Source organism: Ceratina calcarata, unplaced genomic scaffold (genome assembly GCF_001652005.2).
Source record: "Ceratina calcarata isolate Rehan_Ccalc_2016 unplaced genomic scaffold, ASM165200v1 scaffold551.2, whole genome shotgun sequence".
NCBI classification, from domain to species: domain Eukaryota; kingdom Metazoa; phylum Arthropoda; class Insecta; order Hymenoptera; family Apidae; genus Ceratina; species Ceratina calcarata.
In genome coordinates, this window is record NW_017176693.1 from 509774 (window position 1) to 536596 (window position 26823).

The 26823-nt window shown below is 41.8% G+C and overlaps 2 protein-coding genes across 3 annotated transcripts in view; one reads left to right on the forward strand and one right to left on the reverse strand.

Moving 5' to 3' along the window:
- LOC108629004 (neurotrimin) overlaps positions 1-17387 on the reverse strand; it is a 31385-nt gene extending 13998 nt beyond the window's left edge. Inside the window, exon 1 of the mRNA XM_026816963.1 lies at positions 17171-17387. Within this exon, the coding sequence (XP_026672764.1) occupies positions 17171-17228 (58 nt within the window). The 5' untranslated portion in view covers positions 17229-17387. The remainder of the gene's footprint in view (positions 1-17170) is intronic.
- The window catches only part of LOC108629005 (putative splicing factor, arginine/serine-rich 7), an 84776-nt gene that overhangs the window by 15678 nt on the left and 42275 nt on the right, over positions 1-26823 (forward strand). The gene's annotated exons all lie outside the window — the stretch shown is intronic.

A 26823-nucleotide genomic window follows, 5' to 3' on the forward strand; every position in this document is an offset into this window, starting at 1 on the left:
TCCCTGGGTACTGTAAAAGTTTCTTTTGTCCACGCTGTAAAAGAATACGGATTTATTACCGTCGCTATCTTAATTTCAAGCGGCCGTAAATTATTCTTTATAATTCTCGGTCCGTGATCCTGCCATCGCGGTTTAAATAATTATGCACCCACATCTTTGTTAAAACAGCTCGTTATCGTGATACGTTCGGTACCTTTACGAAATACAGTTTTAATATTGTAAATTTTATATGGTTTCCGGAAACGGGCTCGGTGGAAATAAAACTGCAGCCTGTTTTCAGTTTACGAAGCATAAATTCGGATTTATCGATAGAAATTATCCGATAGTACGTAGAATCATAAACATTCGTGTCCACGTGATTTGTTATACGATGCACCGAGCGATACATGGCTCGTAACCCGTTCCCCATTACCGATATGTTTGTAACCGTATTGTTAAGTGATTTGGTTAAACAAATCTCTTTCAGTCATAACAGTTACTTCAAATATAACATAAATTGTTTCCAAGTTTGACACACGTTTAACAATTGAATATATAATTTGAACAGACATTAAAAAATGTGCAAAATCATTATTTAATTTGAAAAGAAAATTTAGTGTCATAATTTTGAAATTATTATTAATGTAAAGAATAGTGCAATTTAAAGCAGCGAACAGATGACGCGAGGCTGTTTGTTTGTTCGTATATCTGTAGTTGGGATCATGCAAGAAAAATAAAGTCCCGTGGATTTATTTCTGCGAGTCAGCGTCACAGTACCCACCCAGTCGTGTCATCCGACATCGCGCATTAGGTCATGCGTGTCTCGGCTCGTGTACAAGGGGATCTGAGTTTCCGTAACTCCGTTCTCCGATCCCGGGTTCTTGCGTGATTCCTGCGTTCACTTTATACAAAGAGTTCAGCCGTGGCCGCAGTATTATTACCACGGTATTAACAACTCGTGAAAATGTTTATATTCTCCGTATGTGCATCTCATCATATCGTGACACTGTTTTTACCTTTGTACCAGCGTAATCAAATACGCATCTTTTTGATCTCTTGTTCTGAACGTATGAGAGAAAAGTCTACAAGAGAAATTATAAATGGTGAGCTTAAAAATGATTAAATTTTCCTAAGACAAATGACGTATTCCATTGCTTATGAAATTAACGTGATTAATCGCAGCCAGGTACGATTTATAGAGGCCGTCCGATTTATCGTTTACTTGTACTACTTACTTAGCGCGCAACGTCCACTCAGGCTGCTTTATTGTTACGGACGCCGTAAGTTTCGAGTCACGTGCCGGCTAGGCAGTACAAAAACGGAACAACGGGGACTCGTGAAATGACAAACGGTGGAATCAATCGGTGCTCCGTTCCGTGGCCGGAAATTCGTGTTCGCGTGCACGTACGGTGGCCCGCGTTCCTGCGTTTCGTAGCGATAAATCCCATGCCTCTCTCATTCGCATTCCGCTTACGGGGCGGGTTTCGCCGGTTGTCGTAACACTTAACGCAACAATAACGTATCCCAAGTTACACCCGGCATTGTCCACGCCGCGTTCAACGCCGGTTAAGTATATCTGTTCAGCTCATAAATTTAGCTAGTATCGTACGCGTATTCGTTCATACGCGCCACGGAGAACGGGGGTGGAAATCCATCGGACGGTTTGCCTGAGTTAGGGGATGTACATTTCTGTTCATAAAATCAAATTTTATCATAAAATCCTGTTCTATAAATTTAATACAATGTAGTACCCATGAACTAAATTCTACTTGGAACACGGATAATCGTGCTATTTATTAAAGCAAACTGCGTGTCGTTGTATTCAGAGAAATTGGAATTGATTTATTCAGGACCACCTAATGAATTATTAATGACTAAAAATTGACAATTGATTATCTTTTGTCGATTTGTCTCATGTGTCAAACAAGGAGAATTTAGAAACGATAAATAGAAATGCATACATATCCTGCCATGTTTCTTCAGCAATTCTGTTAGGATACTTATGGGACAACTACGTAAGATGAACAATTATTCAATTATATTGTTGAAATTTTTGTTAATTTATGCATTGGAGTATACGTTGCATACGCGCAATAAATTGGCGAGACGATAACGCGAGTCGACGGAACAGCAGCGCACTGTCGCATCGACGAAAACAGAAACGTAACTAGAAATATAGCTGAATGCATTCCCGGCTGACTGAGATTTCCGGTTGGGACAATTAAAAGCCTCTCTTTCTCTCTTTCTCTCTCTTGATCCGGCCTCTGCTGTCCAACGGGATGACTCCCTTTGGAAACGCATCCCTCGGTTTACTTTTTTCGGAGACAAGGATCGGATTCGTGGTAGCGTACCGGGAGATCGTATGTGTGCTGTCCGTTTTCATCATGTACCGAACCATCTCGTAGGCGGAAAACTTTTTTCAGCTCCGGATAGGGAAATTGAGGAGAACCGGCGAGTACCTTTTTATTCGATTACGGCGCAGCATGTTATTACTATGCATGTACTAGCACGGGTCGATGTTTAAGGAACAAATTAGAAAAATTGTTGATCGTAATTCATGATCATTATAGCCTCAACCAAACAATTAACTTGTGCTAAACGAATAAAATCAAAGATATAAAATATCGTATAAAAGCGATTTCTTCTCGGATTCATCAGAAGTGAAAGTACGTATAATACACAGACAGATACACGTATAAAAGTATAGAGAGGCGAGCATATACCGGCAACTGAATATCGTGCACCCAAGACCTTTTCATTCGACAGTGCCCATTAAAGGCAAGCTGACTTTCTCCCCCTGTTCGCTGCCCGGGCTTTCTTTCCCACCCCCGAGCGTCGAATAAACGCGTCCCTCGCGAGTAATGTCTTACTGGGTTCGCCTACATGCGAATCCAAGCCCGAAGGTAGCCGTGGTTAGCGTCGGAGGAACGCGGGTGGGTGGGACGGGGATCGGGCGAAGGGTTGACTCGTGGGATGAGGTCGATTTTATTCCGCCCTACGGCCGGAACTCGATTTGCGGTTGAGTGCCCGTATGGGTGATGCTGAATTGGCGGGTCAAAGCCACCCGGTCAGTCTATCGATGCCCACCCACTTGTACGCTATCCTCCAACCTTCTCCTCCCGTGCCGCTCGCTACCCATCCACCTCCTGACCCTCGGTGTTCGTTTTCCTCGTGGTGCTCACGAGATGTCCATACAGTTCATTCCAACTCACCCGGCTTACCCTCTGACCTCACGGTTTTCGTCCTGACGCACTTGCGCTGGCTCCGACCTGCCCACCTAACACCTGCTAACTCGGTGTGATCGAATTAGATACAGGCGCATGTATACAGAGAGAAAGAGAGAGAGAGAGAGATAGAGACCGAGCATACCGTCGAAGCGACGAAAGCAAACGTGTAAAGAGGGAGACGCGATTCGAGATTAACGTTGAGCTTCGTTTGTGTATTTAGTTCTCTGTTGATACTCTACACTGGTACATACGTACCAGTAATGATAGCTCCGAGATGCTTAACCGAGATTCGTATGATTAATCTAGGAATCTAACTAGTACTTAATCCAAGTTTTTAGTAAAATGTGAATCTCTAAATAGAAATTTGATACGTGCTCTTTTAAAAGAGTATGTAGCAAGTTTATTTTTGTTATTGTCAGAGCATTACGTTGGGCATGGTAATTAATCACTGATTAAGCTACAGGGTTCTGATTAACCGTATCACTCGTACAAACAATGGCACGAAACGAGATTAAAAAATGCTAACGTGAAATGAGATTAATTAAAGAATGGGTTGCAGGAATTAAGAATATCTATCTGTGCAAATGTAATGGAGAAATTTCACAAGGTGTAGACTGAACTTCTTATCTAAATATTACATCGCAGCAGGGAATTAAGAGTACAGAAATAATTGGTAAAACAATCTTCGGCAGGAAGATTGAGAGTGCTTTTCTCCCTTCTGCTGGTGGTTAGCATTTTAAAGATGCAAAGTCGTTTAACTCTTATTGCAAATCAAATTAACATCGTCCTAGATTAGTCGGGCTCGGAGAAATTACTCCTATCAACCTACAGGCACTAAATATAGGATGGCTATTCCGTAATACAGGCCATCTTTATCATCTCGCAATGCCATGAATACATTTCCGGTACAACTGTACGCGCTCTTAAATGACATGCCGCGCTCTGATAAGATTAACTGCCTGCACAGAATATTTTTATTGTAAGCAAAATTTCGTACTCTAATACGAGAAATTTTCACTGATCCATAAAAAATTGCAGACGTAAAACAGGTTCAATTGTTTTTAATATTGTAACAACTATGTATCTAATTATGATAATAATTTTAACGAAGATATGCTAATTGTATTCCAACTAAACTTACGCAGAGAATTTGATTACAACTTTCAACTAACAGATAATCACTATAATACGTATCCTTTCGAGTGAGCTTTGTAAAAATTTTAATCCATTTTTGTCTCAACGAAAGCCAAATAACGGAATGGCATATAATGCAATGAAAAGTTAATTATGAAATAAAGGAACAAGTTTTTCTGACGACACGAAATTGCTGTTAAAACATCTGGGTACTCCACTGTAATAATGAACATATTCGAGATAGTAATTTTAATGGAAATATTAAGTAATACGAAACAGTGTCTTGTTTGCTGCTAGTATTACTGGTACGAGGCTTCTATTTCGATGTAATTCTAAAATCGTAACAGTAAATATTTTTTCACTGAGTATACCTGTTTGCGACTCTTTTATTTATCTTGTTTTCGTATACTTTACTTTACATGGTTATCGACATCGGTTTCATTGAAAATTCCTTGTATTCGTAAAATTGCTTTCAATATGGATTAAAGTGAATTGGATTCCGAATGAAAAGGTGAATAGAACGCGATATGATGCCGAAAGTGTCATCGAATCCACTATCATTCTCAATAGTAATAGTTTTATCTGTGATGTTTTCTCCACGAGTTTTGCTATGAAACAAGATAAAGCCGGAACGCAAATAGATTTACTTCGATCTTTTGTCACTATGAACTGCGAGTGAATAAAATCTAACCCGTAACATTTAAGTTTGTAACTCCTTATGTATAGTTAATAAGAAATTCTTGTTGTCGAAGATAATGGAACATTTTGTATGCATGACAGTTCGCCAACTTGCTTTGCATTTAATTAACCGTTGATAGAATTTTTTATAAAAATAAAAATTTCCGGAAGTTCTCTTGGGTATATTTAAATAGAGTCAAGTTGTATAATAGCAGCGCAAGCATTCTTGTTAAATATTCATTTTCAAATTTTTATATTCTCGTAATACGGAGCGTATATCAATCTCTTGTGCTTTGACGTTTGCTGTTTCAAATATTTCTCATTAGTCACTTTAAATAACAAGTTGAGAAACCTTAAATCACGAATAGGCAGTATATGTGAGATCGTTAAGGGAACCAGTATTTCTTAAAGAGGTCATATCTTAAAGATTGTGAGAATTTGTGTTTGTACATCATACGTTTGACTTCATTAATCAAGAATATTATCAGACTATAATTAATTTTGTTCTAATTTCGAGTTTAATTATCGGCGAATCTTCGAAGCTGTACCGTCGTACCGTTCGCGAGAAGAGGGAATAAACCCGTTCGGTCCGGGTGTAATTTATAATCGTTAACAAGGATATTTTTCTCCGGCCATTATCCCTTTTGTCTGTTCATTCGAAGGCAACTTCTTGCATCCTGCATCAATCTGAATCTGCCTCGTTTATCCTGTCCCGTAGTTTCCCACTGTTTCTGCACCCCCGCCCCGCTCACCCCAGGAGCTCTCACCCTTTCTCCGAACGTGAAACGCGGCGGCTTCGCGAAACATCCTTTTTCTACCGATCACACTGATACTCCGTATAGCCTCTCCCTCCCCCTCTGGTCAGGATTGAAACCGGAGAGTTAAAAAGAGTGGTGCACTCCGGACGATCACCGAGCGTGGCTTAATTTCGATGCGTAAATCGAACGTTTCCCGCTTCGAGGGTCTCGTACGCCTGGACGGGACTCGAGTGGACGTGGCATGTTCGAAAATAGAGGATTCGTTATCGAGTTCGAACGATATTGTAACCCTGCGCGCAGCCCGACAACCGTTCCAGACAGCGTCTAATAAATTTTTCTCGGATAACAGGAGAGAAGCTCGGCAAGAGCCACGGAAGGTAACAACGCGGAAAAAACCGTGAGTTTGTTCGACCGTTTACCAGTCTTTTCTCTTACTGTGAACGTAACAAGCTCGCACGTGCAGAAATAGTTAGAGCAACCGAGCATTAGTTTTCATTTATTAAAAACAATCGTATTATCGATTGGATTTTATCAGTCGTTAAATTTCGATCAGATCCCAACTTATAATCCATATTTCGAGAACGACGAATAATTACTCTAAAATTGGTAGAAAATTTTTCGCTGAACATCGCTCTGTGAAACGAAAGTGCTCCAGGTTTTAATCAGAACTTTGTTGTCTGGGCACTAGCAATTTCATACCTAGTATGAATATTCATAAACTTAAATTCGTTAGACGGACCAAAGAGCGTTTTGCGTGTTCCTCCTGTGTCGGGCCGTTTAAAAAATGAACGAAACGATTCGATGGTATGTTCCGCCGTCGAACAATACGCCAAACCCTTGTAAACCCTTTGTGATATTATTGATTTTATTCTGTTGAACCTATACAAACACCATTGAACTTGGCTATGATTGAATGCCGTTCAACGATTAATTAAACCTTTGTGAAATCGACAAAATGGATATTAAAGGATGTAAATCGATTACAGTGAGGAAAACGTCTGTTGGACGTGAGCAAAGACTCGGCCGAACCGTCATTCTACTTTCGTACCGACATCCTACTTAATTACGCTGCAAAGTTAAAGTTGTAATTACAATGCGTACAAATTCCTCAAAAAAGGCAACGCACAAAGTTAGGAGCGGTGCTCCAACTCCGAACTTTTCAGCCGCATCAAAGATAAAGTTGGTCGAGCCAGTATTATGTAAAAAAAATTAAACAAAAAATCGCAAAGCTAGGGGTCTGTCAGGAGAGTTAATTGCGAAATCCACTGCCGATCGTTCAAATCGCTGTAACTTCGGAGTGGCTTATTTCGCTTTTAATTGTTAACCTATTGCCCGGATCCGAAAATCGTACAGGTCAACAATGCACAAAGGATTCTATCAACGCGGGCCGCTTGTCCGTTCACCTGTAAACATGATTTTATTCGCGCACACGCGTGCGCGCGAGGCACAGCATTCGCGCGTGTGGCTCCAATCAGCGCGGAATTCGTTCGACGTAAAATACTGAAAGCTGCAGAGGAGAAAGGGAGAGAGGAACCGAGCCTTTCACCTTTCGTAGAATAAATTGGATTTATAAATAAATCCTGGCCCATTTATTTTCGCCGCACAAAAGCTTCCGATGCTTGCGTACCGACTCGCACCGCATTAATGATTGAAACGTAACTATGACCACGCGAATGATGGCAACGTTTGCGGATTACCCCGGACATGTGTTGTACGCGGGGGTGGCTGCCTCTCTGTCTCTGTCTCTCTCTTTCTCTGTTTCCCTTCTGTGGCGTGCACGCTTTCGGAAAAGCAAACGACGCAGTTCATGACGATCGACGAGCGTATCGTGCAGCCACGCACGCATATAACGATCCCCGAGCGCGATGCCGTCAGCCTTTCGGTCACACGCTGATAAAAAGACGATTTTTTATTCACTGTCAAACCGCATTCTGTGCCAAGCAATAGTTGTTCAAGTATCTTCACCGTTACATTTGTTCGTATTGACATTAACAAAGAATCCGCATCTCGATGTTGACGTATGATAATATTTTAACGTGGTATCATTGTACAGTTTCTTTTACGTCAAATCTGAATTGATTTCGCCCTTCATAAAATATTGCATCCTCGCACCGTTTATCCAACGATTAATATTTCAAGTTTAGATATGAGCAGATGATGGGAAATAAATATGTATGACATGATTGATGAATTTCTGATAATTTCATCTAGTCGAGATCTACCAGGGAACAATTTTGCGCATAACATAGCAGACGTACGTTAACATAATTGAGATAATGAAGCGAGGCTCCATTTCCTCGTTTTCGACATTCAACAAAATACGAATAATCGTAACAGGAAATGTTATCTGTCGCGCGGCAGCGGGTTGCTGTTAACGAGGCATTATTTTCGAAACGATTAACAAAGGGTACAATTATCAAAAATGTTCATGAATACGTGAATGCAAATGACGATACGATGCACGCTTCCAGGCGCGGTATCAAGAAACGCAATCTACAAATTCCCCACGACGCGCGACGCGATACGATCGGGCTAATCTGATTTCGTCGCGTGATCATGCAGGCGCGCGTCATAGCCAGATGAATCGCATTTTCGCGATATGTCGACTGCTACGTGTTTCAAGTAAACGAAGCATTGTTTCTCGAAAATATCGAATTACGCGCCATTGATAGCGACGCGATTACCGGTGACATCGACGAATAATCGAATGATGGAATAATTGCCAGTTAGTACCGGCTAAAAAGATTATTCACAAAATACACAGGATACCCGAGCTGCGTCATATTGCTTTAAACTCTATACTACAGATAATGAGAAACCAAGTACCGGTATAATTAAATGTGAAAATTAGAAAGTACTCTTTTGCCATGTCCTGCAATTAAATAACACGACTTAATATCTCTCCTCGTTTCAACGTATGGACATAAAAAATTAGGAACAGTATATTCTCTGAATTTACTGAAACGGTGGTTCATCGAGTATCAGTCGTGTTAAATGAAATGAGACGTTCGCTCTATTAATTTTTCGAGCTAATGCCGTCCGTTCATGAAGTCAATCCTGATTAAATATCCGATACTCGGTTAATTTCCAGGAGCCAGGGGTCGCGTCGATGAATTTTATTAGCCCGAGTCGAAGGGATTATTTTATCAATTGATCGGTTGCCCGTGTACGCGCATAGGCGATGTCTGTTTTGACGTTTAATTTCCCGGTTAAGGAGAATCCTTACGTGACAACGGGCTGTCGGTTAATTAGCACGTTCGAGGTTGCCTCGACTTCGTGAATAATTCAGAGTGTCTTGCGTTTCATTCGCGGCCTATCAAGTGTGGCAACCGGTTACCCGCGGCGTCTATCACCTACGCGTCTAAATCAGCTCGTCTGAACGGCTATTACCTACTGGAATAGAGATCGGTTCATTGAATCGTCAGAAGGTTTGAATCGATTTCAACGTGTACACGTATAACGTGCCTACGCGTGCCCTAATCGCTGTTGTATCTCTTCAATACAGAATCCATACCTGATTGTATACAAGACTCAGGATACATATGCAAATTAGATACCAAGACGAAATCTACTTTATCCATCCCAAGTCTGATAACCAGGTGAATGAATAAGTCAGTACAGGCATTCGTCTGTGACGTTAAGCTTTTGTGTGAATGAAAAATTAATGGGTATGGTTTCCAAGATGCAACCAATTGAAGTTTGTAGCAAATTCTAAAAGACGGATAACCACCACTTACACAACTCTTGGAGACTCGTTTGCGTTTTTCGTACCGCAAGGTGTATTTTACTTGAGATTGCATGTCCGAGCGGTTTCTCCGCTGACCGGAGAAGCTGGTGAGAAAAGTCTGACACTTTTTCGGTGAAAGAACGAAGAAAGAGTTAGACGCAGATCGCTTTATTATGTATTTGCCGGTACGTACAATTCCGACTCTGTTGCTGGATAACAAGGGAAATTTCAACGTCTCTCTCTCTCTCTCTCTCTCTCTCTCTCTCACTCTTCTCCGTCTTCTCTGAAACCATCTCCGCGCCGCCTCTTCGTTTCCCCGTTTTTCTTTCGCTCTTTGCTCTCGAGCGTTGCCTGTGTTTTCTGTGACGAGTTCTGGACAATTTTCTCCACCGGAAGATATTTCCCGTCACGGTCCGTTGCTATCTTGTTATCTGCTAAGGAACCACGCGAAAGATGGAGAAACAGGAAAATAAGAAGCGTGGCGGGGCGAGGGAGCGAAGGAAAGCGTAAGAAAAAAGAGAGAAAGAGAGAGAAGGTAAAAAAAAAGCTGTCTGAGAAAAGAATGGAAACTCGTGGGGAAGGGGCAGGGCGAGAGGGGCGAAAATGCTTTTGTAACTGCGGCGGTGGCTGTAGGAAACGCGGAAAGTTCGACACCTGAAACGAGCATCGAGTTCTGGGAACAATAGATCACTTCACCGAGACACACGGTTTTGTAGGACAATCCACCGAGCCAATCGAAATTGTTCGGCTGCTGGCAATACCTGGCTCAGGATGCATGGGTTCCGAGTGTGTTTACTTACTTGGTACATGAAGTACCAAGGTTCGAATGCCTCTCGTATAGATCACTGAATACGTCATATCGCTGCGGGCTACCGAGGAAAATTCGAGGCCTCGGTAAGATCTCGATACCTAGCCAGGGAATCGATCCGCGGTAATACAGATTCGTATCGTTCGTTAAACGCGAGAAGAAATAGAGATTGCATATCCGAGCTGAATTATTGCATATCCAAGCCAAATTATTGCGCAGTCACGTATTTCGGCGGAGGTATTCGTTTCGTTGCTCCTTGTTTTCTTTCGTTTCCACGAAAACGGTGTTAATTCGCGTTTAGCAAAGTATGAGAGTCGGGGCGTGAGCGCGAAGATTATTAGAAAGAAACGTCAGGGTTTATCGCTGGGAATGGTAAACGAAATTACAGTCTTCGTATCTAAACAAGATCTGTAATTCTCGATTGCGTAACAAGCAGAATTGTAAAGTACGGCATTTCCCTTCTATACGTACACACCGTGGCCCTCGTACAAAATTATACTTGCATGACTTAAGAATATTCGAACGAAATTAGATTTATCCTCAACTTCAGCAAATTGACTTTTTATTACTGTTCCACTTTATGCGTGCAATCGTAAAATGGGTCACGTACTACGGATAGATGACTCATTTTCTTCGTTACAAAGAGAAAAATTCCTATTGTCCAAGTGATCTGAAACGATCGGGTAGAAATGAATTTAATATCTCAAATAGACAAAAGTTTCCTGGGACACGAATCCCTCCGATCTCTCTGAGAATCGCAAGAGTCGAAATCAATTAAGTGGCAGAATCGGGAGTACAGGAATAACGAGAGTCAACAAAGAACGCGGTTGGATCGTTTCGTGGTTCCCGTTCGCCGCACAAAGGAACCCTGAAGATGAGATTTACGGTGGATTTAAGTCGTGACGTCGTCGTCGCGTCGACGGAGCATGATATTTGCACCTTTAAAACTGGTAATCCATGGGTCCTTCACCGGGTCTGATTACTTGGCTGTGCCGCGCCGGAGAGAATCGGGAGGGTTTTCTTGGCTGCTCGAGTAGCGTTCCAGATTGCGCGCATTTCGCGATATTAGAGGAAAAGTAATAGCACTGTGAGTGGTAACGCGGAAGAACGTCGGGCACCCTTCTCCCCGTTCTCCTTCCGCTCCCCCGGCTCGAAAGTAGCCCGGGAAGAGGTCGGATCAACAGCACGAAAGATGAGAAGAAGTGGTTAACGTGCAGCTTAACCTTCCCTGAGCCGCGTAATGAATAACAACGGTATGAAGTGTTTGCCACCGACGAGAGGGATGAGAACTTCCGAGCAAACTCTCCTCCCTATCCTCCTCGGCCCCCGTTTACAACGTTTAATTAGGTTGTTTCTATTGAGAACCGGCACGGCGCGCGGTATCCGGAACGTATAGAGCGAATCGTTTAACAATGCGCATCGCCGCGCGCTTTGACCTATCTAGGGGGATTCTACGTAAACGATCTCCGATCGTGTTACGTGCCGTACAGCCGTAACACTTTGATGGAACTATCAAACTCGACATATGACGCACAACTAATTGTAATGCGTTCTATCGATTAATATTTATATCAAGTCAAGGAGAGGAATGGAAATTAGATAGAAAATACGTTTTTTCCCCTCTTGCTTGATGTATGCAAAATATTGTAGAGAAAGATACTGAACGAGGAAAATAGACTTGTAAGGGGTGTAGTGGAAAGTTACGAACTTCTCTGCCAAGTGGGTTACAGGAGCAAGGAATACGAGTAACTTAGAATCGCTTCAACTCTCGTGTGTAAAATTCTGTGAAACGTTTCGCGCGAAAGAAATTTTCATTTGCTTGTATTCTTCGAGCAATATTTGAGATGGAAATGCATCATGACCTCCTGTTTAATCGTAGTAATGTAGAGGAACGAAGCCTGCTCGTTGAGCCACGATATTGTGCTCAAAAATTCGTAAGAAAGAAAATCGTGTTTTCTCTAAAAAGATTTTTAATACATCATGAAATGATAATTCTAATGATCCTCGGAAGGTTATTATCACGAATTTCATATCAATGAATAACGATTTCAAAACTTTTGAGAGTAATTACACGAATAAAGCTGAGAGTTCTTTAATTTAAGATAAACTGTCTAACCATGGAATAAATGAAATGGTTTCCAGCTAAAATTATAATCTGGCTGCAAGTGAAATCGAGTGACAGTACACTGCTTCCGATATACGAGCTATGGAGTGAATTTTATCGGTAACAACGAAAGCCACTTTGTACCTTAAAAGTTCCAAATGTTTCAGAAGAAACAACTTATTTATCCGATCAATCGATTATTGACGCGACATCGATTTAGTTTAAATAGTTTCTCCATACTGGAACTTACGACCGAAAACTAACCAAGGAATAAAAATTGAATTTATAATTTTAACGCTGGCGTATAAATTGATTTTGGTATTACACATACGTAATTCCGCGTGTCTATTAGAAATGAAAAAAAGTATTGATGTTAATAATTATCAGGAATTAATTGGAACACGTTCGCATTTAATATAATATTTCCGTAATGAGTTTATCGATTCACGGGTTACCGTACTTATACCATGAAAGTTGTGGTCGGAAAATTACTGCTTGGAAGCCGACCAACTCGCGTTACGTTATATAAAGGATACACACGCGAGTGTTAACCATACATTAAACGAGTTAAAAACTTTCGTCGATATTTGTCAAATTATATTACAGACAGTTCGACGCCGACGTGTACAATGATAAGTAACAATTATTGACTGCACCCCTCGGTTTGTACGAGTCGTCCTATTTAAATGTCCAACAGACAAAGCGTTTTATGTGTAAAAATTAACACAGAAAATATTTGTCTGACGTGGATTTTCCGAAAAAATTAGTTGGACGACAACAGTTAGACTTCGCCCTGATACGGTGGAACTAAATTTCGACGAGTCGGTATTCCATCAGTTGGACAATTTCTTAAACTACGAGGGCAGAGCTGCTCGAACCCGGGTTTATATCTTCTCTCCCTATAAACCGTGTTTCCCAGGGAACATCTGAGGAGGTGTAGGCGACAGGGAAGGGAACGATTTCACAAGAGAGATGAAGTTCTGTAAGTAGCCAGCGCACACGGATGCCTCGAACACGATTTGTATGTTGAAAGAAGACCCGCATAGGACAGGACGCGAGAAAGCGAGAGAGACAGAGAGAGAGGAGTAGACCGGTAGGATTATATTGCCACAGATGGGATGCAAGAGGCCGCGGCATCTCGAGAATACCAATTTGATTTAGCCAGGAATGCCGGAAACGGAACCGGAACCACGTAATGTATATAACGAACGTGGCCAACGAACCTTGCTCTTGTCACTGCTCACCGCCGGAAGTATTGTCGTCGGCGAGAGAACCGAATGCAAGGCGAAGGCACTTAGGGAACCAGTGACTACCGTTTTTTTTTTTAACCAAAATGGATCGCGAACATCGCTCGGTCCTTTACCTCTCCTCGAGTGTTCTGCAGCTTCATAAAAAATACTGATTCTTTTTGCGGTTATAAATTAATCCTCTATCTGTATTTTAAAAACACATCTGGTCGTCTACCGATTTTTTACAATCATGAACACATGAAGATTGGACATATTTAAAAAATGTATTAGATCATATGTTAATTTCAGGTTTAATCATAGTTTTAAGTAAGAAATACACAATTCTTAGTTACACGAGAACGAAAAAAAATGCATTTCATCGAACACTTCGTGGTAAATGGAAAATAAGTGTGTATACTATAAATTTTATCTCCACATGGCAACGGGATCTCCGCTGTTCTGTAGGATAGCGTACAACTGCAATTCCATCCGAGTCAATTTGCATAGGATGTTACGAACAAACCGCTTTCCGCTTCATTAACAAACGTTGATTCATCGTATTCGTTGAAGAGAAAATCACTCGGATTTCCCCCGCGCCGTTCGGTAACGTTCGCATCCGCGGCTCTTGGAACGTTTGGCTTACAAATATTTCAGATTAAGTTCATTTCGCTTAATTGCATCTACCCCTGTTTCGTGCGTTGCTTAACTGTGTGGCAAACGAGCATCCATGATTTCACGTGTACAGTTTTAAGGTAACGCGTTTCGTTCGAGTCATTATCGGTTAAAAGCGCGGAGTCGTCTCATCGACAGGGTTACTGAGATTTATATCTTACGACCGACCGTCAATTCCTTTCGCGGTGCATGTGACAAACACTTTCACTGATGCGACTTAATCATTCGTTAAAAACGTGGATCTTAAAAACGGAAATTTTAGTCGATATAAATAACTCCGGTGTAGCACGGTGTGACGGGGGATTTAGGTCAGCGATCCAAAGGGACCACGCGACCGGACTTTCTCGTTGCATCCATTTTCCGCAGAAAGTACGATTTAAATGCACCCCGACTGTGGTTAAAACCACGTTCGTAACGTTTCACTGAAACTCATTACACCCGATGAACAGAAGTAAGTCATTTAGATTACTGAAACAGAAAATCGGTTTCCGGTTTAACAGGAATCGTGCACGCGTTCTCCCCTTCCCGCGTTAACCGACTGTTCCGCGATTCGTTTTGTTTAACGCTTGTAATATTTCCAAATATTGATATGCGACTAGTCTGCATATATACCGATTAAACTTGAAATAAATTATTTCATTCATGCGTCCATCGATATCTTTATCAAATGCTTGTTCCCAAATGCAGTTGAACAGCGAATTTTTTTAACATTTGATCAACTTTTTTTTTATCGATTTCGAAAGATTCGGACAATGAATGAGAAGAGCATCTTCTTGAAAAATACAAAGTTTCTCTTCAATGCCAGTGGGTTTCCGTAATGGATTAAGGTATTTTCTTTGCGGGGGAACGTAGACTTTTATAGCGGGGATGATTGATTCAAGAAAATGTTCAAAAGGCAGGATGATGTATACAGGTGATTTGAGAAAGTAACATCGTCTAATGCTGCCGCGACAGCTATGAATATAGAAAAGGCTGGATGGAAAATAGAAACTTCATCTCACTTATTCCTTAGCAATCAAAATAAATCGCTTTAAACTATTAAACTCACTGCTCGTGGATGGTCGTCGAGGCTTATGACGATATATTTAAACAAAGTTTTAATCGACTGGAGAAGGAAGGGGAGGACGAGAAGGATATTTAAATCAAAGAAACATCAATTATTATTCATTAGAATTCTATAATTCTCCGTGATCTGACAGCGGTCTGTACCGGTGCGTGTTTACGCTGCCAAATTTAACTTAATCGCATTTAATTAAAGTGCAACGTCCCCGAGCGGCGGGCAGCTCGATAATTCGATGACTCGGCGGAAAATGTTTTCACAGTTCCAATTATTGGATCCCATCGAAGTTCTGCTTACGAGCATACGCATGACACTCCGCGCCCCCCGAGTACGTGTATAATCCGCGAATAAACGGATCTAAACCAGCATTTGTGAACCGCGTATCCTTTAAAGTTAGAGCTACGCGATGAACTTCGAGAGACGTTATATCCGCGTTTAGAATTTATCATGTCCCACGAACTTCTGTTATTCTCATTGCGAAATTAAAAGACGCGTGAAAAATTTCAATCACGTTGCAAATGCGCGACTCTTTTCCATGACTTTAAAAAAAAGGGGAGAAATCAGTTCAGGAGTTATTTATGACTCAGTCTGCAAAACTGATGCTTCTGTCATACAATATTCTTCTGTGCGCGTTTCTGGCGCGCCTCACTTTTTCCGTATGAACTTTCAGAACTGTTCCGGCTAATCGAATTGGTCACTTCGCCATCCGGTCGTTTGTGACGGTTGTTTATACGAACAGAAATAAAACAGACAAGAAAATTGAGAAAGGGTTTCAGTGGGGGAGTGAGGGAATTAAAAGAATGAAAAGGGGTAAAAGCGATGCCAGGGTATAGTGCATCGTTGAAAGGGAACACCACGAAGTTTCATTTCCGAGAAGGGCTGTAAAGATTGCTCGCGTGCAACCCTCCACAGGGTACGGCCCGGCGTTTCTCGCAAACTCGCGACTGTATTGCCCCATAATAATAAGGTTAATGCCTTGCAAATTAAGTAGAAGGGCGAAAGGTCTCTCGCGTGGCTTTACGTCTGTTTAAACCGCTCGAGCCTGATCTTTGTCGGCGACGCACGATTATTCCGATACGCCGTTAAAACGATCCCAGTTTTACCTAACTAGATTCACGTACAAATCTCGATGCGCATTTGCATATTCTTGATTGCTTTTGGCGAAACGTGGTCGAATCAGCGATGTCGGAAATGATGAATAATTTTTTTGAAAGCGATGCAAATCAGATATAACTTTCTTATATTTACGACGTAACATTAAAATTCCTCTCCGACTAGTATTACTTTACAATATAATTTTACTGAGGTAAGGGATAATCGAAAAAGTTATCGTCAACACGTGAACATAAGAATATCTATTATTGACGTGCAACCTATTCAATGCACGTATACAAGCGACAGGGGCGGTTATAGAGTTGACACAGAATCAGATTCTCACGGCTTGTCAGACATGATTAAGATATTGCGAATTACATCCGTATAACGCCGTATAACATTCACTTGACATAATCGTTGTAATAGGTGTTACGTGTGTTGCTGATAAATCTGTGATACCTGTCCCCCTCTGATTACCAAACAGATAATCTCAAAGAAATTCAAGATGATCGACCTTATTGCCTAAGATGCACCTAAAAAGATTTGCAATAATCTTTGGGTAAATTAAATTACTGTTTCTAGTTTCAACATTATTCTATAAATTATTACAACTACACAGTATTAAAGTATGTCCCTCGTAAATCGAGTTACGTTAGAAATTTATAAATGTGAAAAGCGGCTTAAACGAGATGAACTTACCAACTACTTTGAGGTAGCCGATCTGACTCTTCATGGGATCCGTATTAATCTGACACATGTACCATCCCCTGTCGGATTCTTTTACCTCGCGTATATGAAGGTACCACGTCCGGTGGTCACTGTGAGAAACGGCTATCCGATGGTTCTTCGTGATAACGTGATTCGCTATCGTTAATATCGTCTGCGTATCCACTCGCAGCCACGCGACCTGTAACGACAAATTCAACGATATAGTTTATAACTTGGCTTTTACGATCGCACGCGTTACGTCAAATTTCCATAATTCACGCTGTACATTGTATCACATTGAATTTTGTGTTACGGATTATTTAGTTGAATGATGAGCGATCTCCTCCTAATCCATTTTTATCGGAAGAAAAAGAGAGCACTAAATTTGAACGACCTGAGAAACAGCTTGCGTCTTCCGGCACACTCGTGGCTTTAACCACGTGGAAAAAAGGAGCCGAAAGAAAAAGAAGAGAACGTAAACATTCTCTCCTTGTCGTCGGTGCACTTTGGCATCGGTTGGCAAAGAAACGGGGAGGTAGAAGAAAGTCGTGGGCGGGAAAAATGGAAACGCGAAAAGGCCACCGTCGCATACAAAAGCGTGGCCGTTCACTAGCGGTAAATCAAACTGTTAAGAAAATGTGATCCGCTTGCAAAAAGAGAGCCTGAAAGAGTACGGGAAAAAATATTGAGAATCAAGGAGGTGGGAACCGCCATCCATCGAACTTATTCAGTGTTTGGATGTTGGCACATGCGAACGTGACCACAAAAAATATCGCGTAGTCCCGGTCTCCTCCAAATCGAAATCAAATTTCATTTTCTCGACGTATTTTTATGTCTCATCCTAATTCTTATGAGAATTTATTATAAGATCATGACTAGCTCTAATCTCTTATATTATAATGCCGATGGCTTGGGTTTTATCATTTAATAGTACCTACACGAAGCTGTGTAGCAAAATCTGGTATCACGGGAATGAAATTTAAGCTCGGATCGAAGAACGTTTTATTGGAAGAGCGCAGCTACGTGCCAATACTTTTTGGTACCACCGCGTGTATACGTTTCGGCTGGTGCCCCTTTGTACCGCGGTTACCAGCATACGATCACGTATTTTCCACGCTTATGTGCGCGGCACGCGTTTCGCTATTGGCGCCGGCAATATTTTCGTTCACGTGCATCCGCCTTCAAAGGCGAAGGATAATGGAATTGCCGTTTCGCCGGGTAAATATTTATCCGGGATATCCTTTAGTCCTGTAATTTTTAGAATGACTCTCGCGAATGGCATTCTACCCCCCGAGGGTCGCTACCATATTTCCTTTGGATCCGCCGCGGATTTCTCGGGTTAACGATCAGAGATTCGTGATGAATCTCTCTGATAAACCAAACAGATAGATTGGGACGACAGTCGATAACAACCTCTCAGGCTCACATTTTCAAATACAAATTTAGTTTGTATATACATTATTTTTATATCATAAAGTATTTTCAAATCCACAATACAAGTATCGTTTATAAATTACAATGAAACGAGCGGTGTACCTGTGCGCATATACATATTACATGGACGTGTCATGTGTATTCATGACATTTTTTTGCAAATGCGCACACGGTTTGATGATTCTCAGTCGTTATCGTTTTTATATCTCCGCGACAATAGGAACGGCGGATGAAAAGTATCGCGAATGCTATCAATACTATATTCATTGTCCGCGTAATCGATACACGCTGATATTTCCATGAATGTATCAAATGGATATCGATCCCGCGTGATGCATACGCGTTTGAAGCAATTCATCGGGCAATAATACTTCAACGGGCTGACATATCTAGCTACTATTGATTTGACATCACTTCCTTCGCCGTCTGACAAATATGTTCCACGGTGCGTCCGAGAAGAAAAAATACTTCATTGTATTATAAGAATGACGGATGGCAATGTTTTAACGAAGCTGCTTCTGCTCATGCGATCGAGATGGGAGAAATAATTTCAAATTAATACGACGGAAGAGGCTTCTCTTGGGAGAAGATCTGAGTATACAGCATAATTTCAAGTTTGAAAACTTGTTAGTGGACAGAGAGGACAGTCTGACCTTTCCACGGTGGCTCGCTATAAATTTATGTTCATTCAAATTCAATGTGTATCGTGGTTAAAAACTAAAGGGAAGCAAACGCTGGGCGTTGAAGAATAACAAGGCAGTGCGCGCGGCGCGTATTCGTAAATTATAGAAATTCGCGAGAGGAGCCGTAAATACTTGGTTATCATAGTTGGCGGAAGCACGGAGGGGTATTATACCTGCATTCACGTACATCGCGGCCAGAGATGGCGGCAAGCGTGGATATGGCTTCACCGTTTCCATTCATCGGACTGGATATCAAATGCAATAGTTCACGGCACGCTTCCGACTAGGCGGTTGGGCCAGTCCTCGACCTCTGCCACCTAATCCGACCAGCCACCGTTTCACACCGGTCTCTGGCAGATTTACAGACAAGCACGGGGAAGGAACGGGGGAGGGGGTGTCCCAGTGATATCTGCATCCGAGACTCACGGACTAGTTCCACCTGTTCCGGAAACCCTCCGTACCTTCCTTTCCCTCTGCTACTTTCCGTCAACTTACGCTTTCGCCAAGACGTCTCGGAGAATACAGCGTCACCCGAATCAGTGGATAAGCTAGTCCGCTAATCGGACAGATCTCTCGCGTCCATGTTCTCGGACTTCTGACAAGGCCACAGAAACGGTATCGTGTCTCTGGTTATGTTTCGTGCTAGAATAGACTACCGTGGGACACGCAACGAGGAAAATTGCTGTGACGGTAATTAAACTAATACACTTAACGTTCGAATTGATAGCGACCAAACGCGAAAGATTAATCGAATTGAAGCGGGGGATAAATGAAAATCCTCGTTCACGCGTTTTGCGGAAAGTTCCGAGGACAACGGCATTTTACTTTCAACGGCATTACGCTGTGATTGTATCAATATTTTAATGTATAATGGGAACGTGTAACTGCGCGAAGGATCGCGCAAAGGTATTTATGCGTGTGTTCTACTGAAGACGATCGAGTTACGTTAGAAATTTATAAATGTGAAAAGCGGCTTAAACGAGATGAACTTACCAACTACTTTGAGGTAGCCGATCTGACTCTTCATGGGATCCGTATTAATCTGACACATGTACCATCCCCTGTCGGATTCTTTTACCTCGCGTATATGAAGGTACCACGTCCGGTGGTCACTGTGAGAAACGGCTATCCGATGGTTCTTCGTGATAACGTGATTCGCTATCGTTAATATCGTCTGCGTATCCACTCGCAGCCACGCGACCTGTAACGACAAATTCAACGATATAGTTTATAACTTGGCTTTTACGATCGCACGCGTTACGTCAAATTTCCATAATTCACGCTGTACATTGTATCACATTGAATTTTGTGTTACGGATTATTTAGTTGAATGATGAGCGATCTCCTCCTAATCCATTTTTATCGGAAGAAAAAGAGAGCACTAAATTTGAACGACCTGAGAAACAGCTTGCGTCTTCCGGCACACTCGTGGCTTTAACCACGTGGAAAAAAGGAGCCGAAAGAAAAAGAAGAGAACGTAAACATTCTCTCCTTGTCGTCGGTGCACTTTGGCATCGGTTGGCAAAGAAACGGGGAGGTAGAAGAAAGTCGTGGGCGGGAAAAATGGAAACGCGAAAAGGCCACCGTCGCATACAAAAGCGTGGCCGTTCACTAGCGGTAAATCAAACTGTTAAGAAAATGTGATCCGCTTGCAAAAAGAGAGCCTGAAAGAGTACGGGAAAAAATATTGAGAATCAAGGAGGTGGGAACCGCCATCCATCGAACTTATTCAGTGTTTGGATGTTGGCACATGCGAACGTGACCACAAAAAATATCGCGTAGTCCCGGTCTCCTCCAAATCGAAATCAAATTTCATTTTCTCGACGTATTTTTATGTCTCATCCTAATTCTTATGAGAATTTATTATAAGATCATGACTAGCTCTAATCTCTTATATTATAATGCCGATGGCTTGGGTTTTATCATTTAATAGTACCTACACGAAGCTGTGTAGCAAAATCTGGTATCACGGGAATGAAATTTAAGCTCGGATCGAAGAACGTTTTATTGGAAGAGCGCAGCTACGTGCCAATACTTTTTGGTACCACCGCGTGTATACGTTTCGGCTGGTGCCCCTTTGTACCGCGGTTACCAGCATACGATCACGTATTTTCCACGCTTATGTGCGCGGCACGCGTTTCGCTATTGGCGCCGGCAATATTTTCGTTCACGTGCATCCGCCTTCAAAGGCGAAGGATAATGGAATTGCCGTTTCGCCGGGTAAATATTTATCCGGGATATCCTTTAGTCCTGTAATTTTTAGAATGACTCTCGCGAATGGCATTCTACCCCCCGAGGGTCGCTACCATATTTCCTTTGGATCCGCCGCGGATTTCTCGGGTTAACGATCAGAGATTCGTGATGAATCTCTCTGATAAACCAAACAGATAGATTGGGACGACAGTCGATAACAACCTCTCAGGCTCACATTTTCAAATACAAATTTAGTTTGTATATACATTATTTTTATATCATAAAGTATTTTCAAATCCACAATACAAGTATCGTTTATAAATTACAATGAAACGAGCGGTGTACCTGTGCGCATATACATATTACATGGACGTGTCATGTGTATTCATGACATTTTTTTGCAAATGCGCACACGGTTTGATGATTCTCAGTCGTTATCGTTTTTATATCTCCGCGACAATAGGAACGGCGGATGAAAAGTATCGCGAATGCTATCAATACTATATTCATTGTCCGCGTAATCGATACACGCTGATATTTCCATGAATGTATCAAATGGATATCGATCCCGCGTGATGCATACGCGTTTGAAGCAATTCATCGGGCAATAATACTTCAACGGGCTGACATATCTAGCTACTATTGATTTGACATCACTTCCTTCGCCGTCTGACAAATATGTTCCACGGTGCGTCCGAGAAGAAAAAATACTTCATTGTATTATAAGAATGACGGATGGCAATGTTTTAACGAAGCTGCTTCTGCTCATGCGATCGAGATGGGAGAAATAATTTCAAATTAATACGACGGAAGAGGCTTCTCTTGGGAGAAGATCTGAGTATACAGCATAATTTCAAGTTTGAAAACTTGTTAGTGGACAGAGAGGACAGTCTGACCTTTCCACGGTGGCTCGCTATAAATTTATGTTCATTCAAATTCAATGTGTATCGTGGTTAAAAACTAAAGGGAAGCAAACGCTGGGCGTTGAAGAATAACAAGGCAGTGCGCGCGGCGCGTATTCGTAAATTATAGAAATTCGCGAGAGGAGCCGTAAATACTTGGTTATCATAGTTGGCGGAAGCACGGAGGGGTATTATACCTGCATTCACGTACATCGCGGCCAGAGATGGCGGCAAGCGTGGATATGGCTTCACCGTTTCCATTCATCGGACTGGATATCAAATGCAATAGTTCACGGCACGCTTCCGACTAGGCGGTTGGGCCAGTCCTCGACCTCTGCCACCTAATCCGACCAGCCACCGTTTCACACCGGTCTCTGGCAGATTTACAGACAAGCACGGGGAAGGAACGGGGGAGGGGGTGTCCCAGTGATATCTGCATCCGAGACTCACGGACTAGTTCCACCTGTTCCGGAAACCCTCCGTACCTTCCTTTCCCTCTGCTACTTTCCGTCAACTTACGCTTTCGCCAAGACGTCTCGGAGAATACAGCGTCACCCGAATCAGTGGATAAGCTAGTCCGCTAATCGGACAGATCTCTCGCGTCCATGTTCTCGGACTTCTGACAAGGCCACAGAAACGGTATCGTGTCTCTGGTTATGTTTCGTGCTAGAATAGACTACCGTGGGACACGCAACGAGGAAAATTGCTGTGACGGTAATTAAACTAATACACTTAACGTTCGAATTGATAGCGACCAAACGCGAAAGATTAATCGAATTGAAGCGGGGGATAAATGAAAATCCTCGTTCACGCGTTTTGCGGAAAGTTCCGAGGACAACGGCATTTTACTTTCAACGGCATTACGCTGTGATTGTATCAATATTTTAATGTATAATGGGAACGTGTAACTGCGCGAAGGATCGCGCAAAGGTATTTATGCGTGTGTTCTACTGAAGACGAGCGACAAGTTTCGAAACTTTCGTGATGCGTCCAAGTTTGAGAATTTTGGAGCCCTTCATTGTCAGATTATAACTTAGAAATTGTCTGAAATATGTGTTGAACGTGCTGAATACGCGTTGAAGCCGTACAGATTTAGTCTCCGAATGGAATTATACAATTTTTACGAAACAATGTAAAATTAGGGAAAACGTGCCACGAAATATTATAAACGACGATTAATACGTGTTCGCGTTAGATTCGGTTCACATGTTCATTAGAGACAAACGCTCGTAATAGATGGACGGATATTTTCGTTCCATTCCGACGATATATTATTCTGTCGTTTGCACCTTTTGTCAGTTATAAGGATGCCTTAATGGGTCCGGCCCCTAAAATGGGCGGCCCGGGTATTAAAGCGCTCACAATCTGAGACTGAACGTGTTAAATCGCAGGCTATAAATTTAAAAGTTACCATACCGTCGCCAACTATTTCTATAAATTTCATTTAGACTTCAATTCGAGGACACGAGTGCTTCGCGGAAAATCCCATTTCCAAACTAGGTACGTTTAAGTATAATTAAAAATAATAATCACGATGCGCTCGTTGTTCGGAGAGGCAATAGAAAAGTGAAAAGTGCTCGAAACTTTCGAGCAGCATTATTAACCGCCGCGATTCGAGTTATGTATTTCTAAAAGAAAGAAGAACGAACGACTGACCAAATTGTTATCGCGATTCGATGTTAATGCGGAATGGCTGATGTCGATATTTACGAGATATCGGTCGTCGCCAATGCAAATTTCCTTTTTTACTTATATCGATGCGAAGAAGTGGATGGTAAGTTATTTCCAGAGGATATGATAAAAGTGAAGGGGAGGGAAGTGTGTATCGCGAGGCCATCGCGCGATTTTCTTGACGTCAAACTTTCTCGACATCCGGAAACACAGCCTGCGAGACATTCGCCAGATTCGCCTCAATTTCCACTTCTCAATTTCCGCTTCCCGTTCGAACTTCTCAGCGGGTCACTTGGACGCCGAGAGATAAATAATGCCTTAGGAAGGCAGCAACCGATGCTCTCTGTAGGCTTGAAATTTCTACAGCTCCCTTTTCCAAACCAAGATTAGACTCTTCCAATTAATTGCTATTGATTAACGAAGTCTACCAGTTTGAGACAAATGAAAAACCCAAGTTCAGAAAGAGTTAAATGACTCCGAAGATCGTTAACCAATGTTTTATAAAAATTCACTGTTTAACTAGAATACAGTTACATGTAACAGTAAGTAAATTTGCACTAATTGCGCGAGGAATCCATATGTTAACAATTTATCGTCATTGCTTAATTTTAATTGGTTTCTCGACAATCAAAGAATTCTGTTTCCATCGGTTCACATCTTTTAATGAAACATTACTTTAATTAATTGCCGGTGGGGAATCAGAAAGCTAAAAGGCTCGTTTGATAGGTACGAAGGGAAAATCGAATCGACGCTTGGCCGTTTAGGATTCAAACGTCTTGTGCATCGAAACAGCAGTTTGAGTGGCAGAAACGAATATTTGAATCGAACCCTTTCATCAGAACCCGGGTAGACGTTTCACTTCGTTCCGTCTGCATTGAAAATAAAGTTAGCAAAACGCTAACTGCCACCGCCGCCGCCGCCACTACCACCGTCATCAACTTTCTGGGGTCGATTCGCGTTTACGGCAACCACTCTTAAGTTGTTCGATAACTGTACCGTGGAGCTACTTTCGAACTCGGCCCAGCTGTAACTTCATTAACGACCGGTAAATGTTTCTCGCGCGTTGCCCGGTTACATTTTCAAATACATGCCGCGTCTATTAAAGAGAAAAATGAAATATGCGAGAAAAATCGTAGTTTCGGTCGGCTCGCGGCGAAATTGAAATTCATGCTTTTAATTCGTGCAACCGCGAATCCGTCTGAGCACGTACCTAGATATATGTATATACGCACATGTAATGCGAACTTAGTTAAGCTCGGAATTAACGTGATTAGTATAATTTCCTAGCGATAAAATTAACTCCGACAAGGGGATATTGTGGGAGATAAAAAGGTAACGAAACGTGAAAGGAAAGGATTCATGAATTAATTCCAATATCGATTTACCAATCTACCGTAATTCGAAAAGTCAACGACGGTAATAAAATTGATCAAATCTGAATATACCCTGGGACCAATTACGAAATGTCATTAAAACAGAAGGACTCTGGTTGTTGTGTCATTACACTAGTGATTAATACCCGAGGTATACAGTAACTCGTCATAATGACGGGTGAATTAAGCTAATTATGGTGCTCAAAGTAATCTACGGGTGGCGGAGCATTAGCCGCCCGTCCCGGGGGAATCTGCCCGAAATGTCGGTACGAAATGTCATATAAGTGTGACGGTGGTAATACTCCTCGCCACTCATCCCTTTGCCTCTTCGACAAACCTCCAGTCAAAGGTTCTTTTGGGTCTTCCCTTTCCAGTTATGCACAAAAGGAGGAAGATCAAACAGAACCGATGCACCGATCCGTGCTCTGAATGCGTGCCCGTATTACGCGAATCGATAATAAAATCATAAGTGATTCACGTCGTTGTCAAGTAACTTTAGTAACGATGCTTGAACCTACAATTCGTCAAATTTAAGTAGTAACAGCGACCTTATTCTGTGCTTCCCACATCCGAGATCTAAGATAGCCGCAATGCTTAGACTAAAACTATTTTATTCTTCGCTCTGCTTGGCTCTAAGCTTGATTTCATGTTTTTCATACACCGTTCGATACTTTTAATTATAAAGTGAGTAAGATATATTGTACCAATATTAGCGTAGGAAAACGGAAGATATCAGGGAATGGGCTGCTTCAATCTTCCGCGTACTTTATATACTCCCCGGTTCGTTTTATCTGTTCAATGAACATTGCGCCGTTCCGCTTATGTGCCATTTTACTGCGGATAAAGATCAGCTAATTTCTCTACTAATGTTCGATCTAAATGCATATTTGTCCCTCAGGAAACAAAATTTCATTCTATCCAATTCCTAATTACTCGGTACCGGAGAATTTATTCCTTTTTCCATTTTCATAATTAAGATCTGAACATGACAATGAACATCGCAAAGCAAACCTTTACGAATTATTAATAAATCTCCATTTTTTTCAATTCCTATGCTATTAAAGGAACATTCGAAACTACATGGGAAAACGATGAGTAATTAAAAATCATTTCGTCGTTGGCAAATTGCACTTTGCACTTTGACCTTTTTAATCGTGAGAATCGTTAGATGATTTTTTACAAATGTTTCGTATGTTTACTCAGCCACGGTGCTGATCTTCCATTTATCAAAGCTCTCGAGTTCTCGGTTAATTTTTTCTTTTTGTTTTCCCTGACTCGGAGTTCCTCAATCGCATGGAAATTAGCGGGTTCAATTACTCGCGCATAGGGAGAGCGAGAACTCCTCAATGTTACGTAAAATTCGCCTTACGTTTGACCGAGCTTAGCCG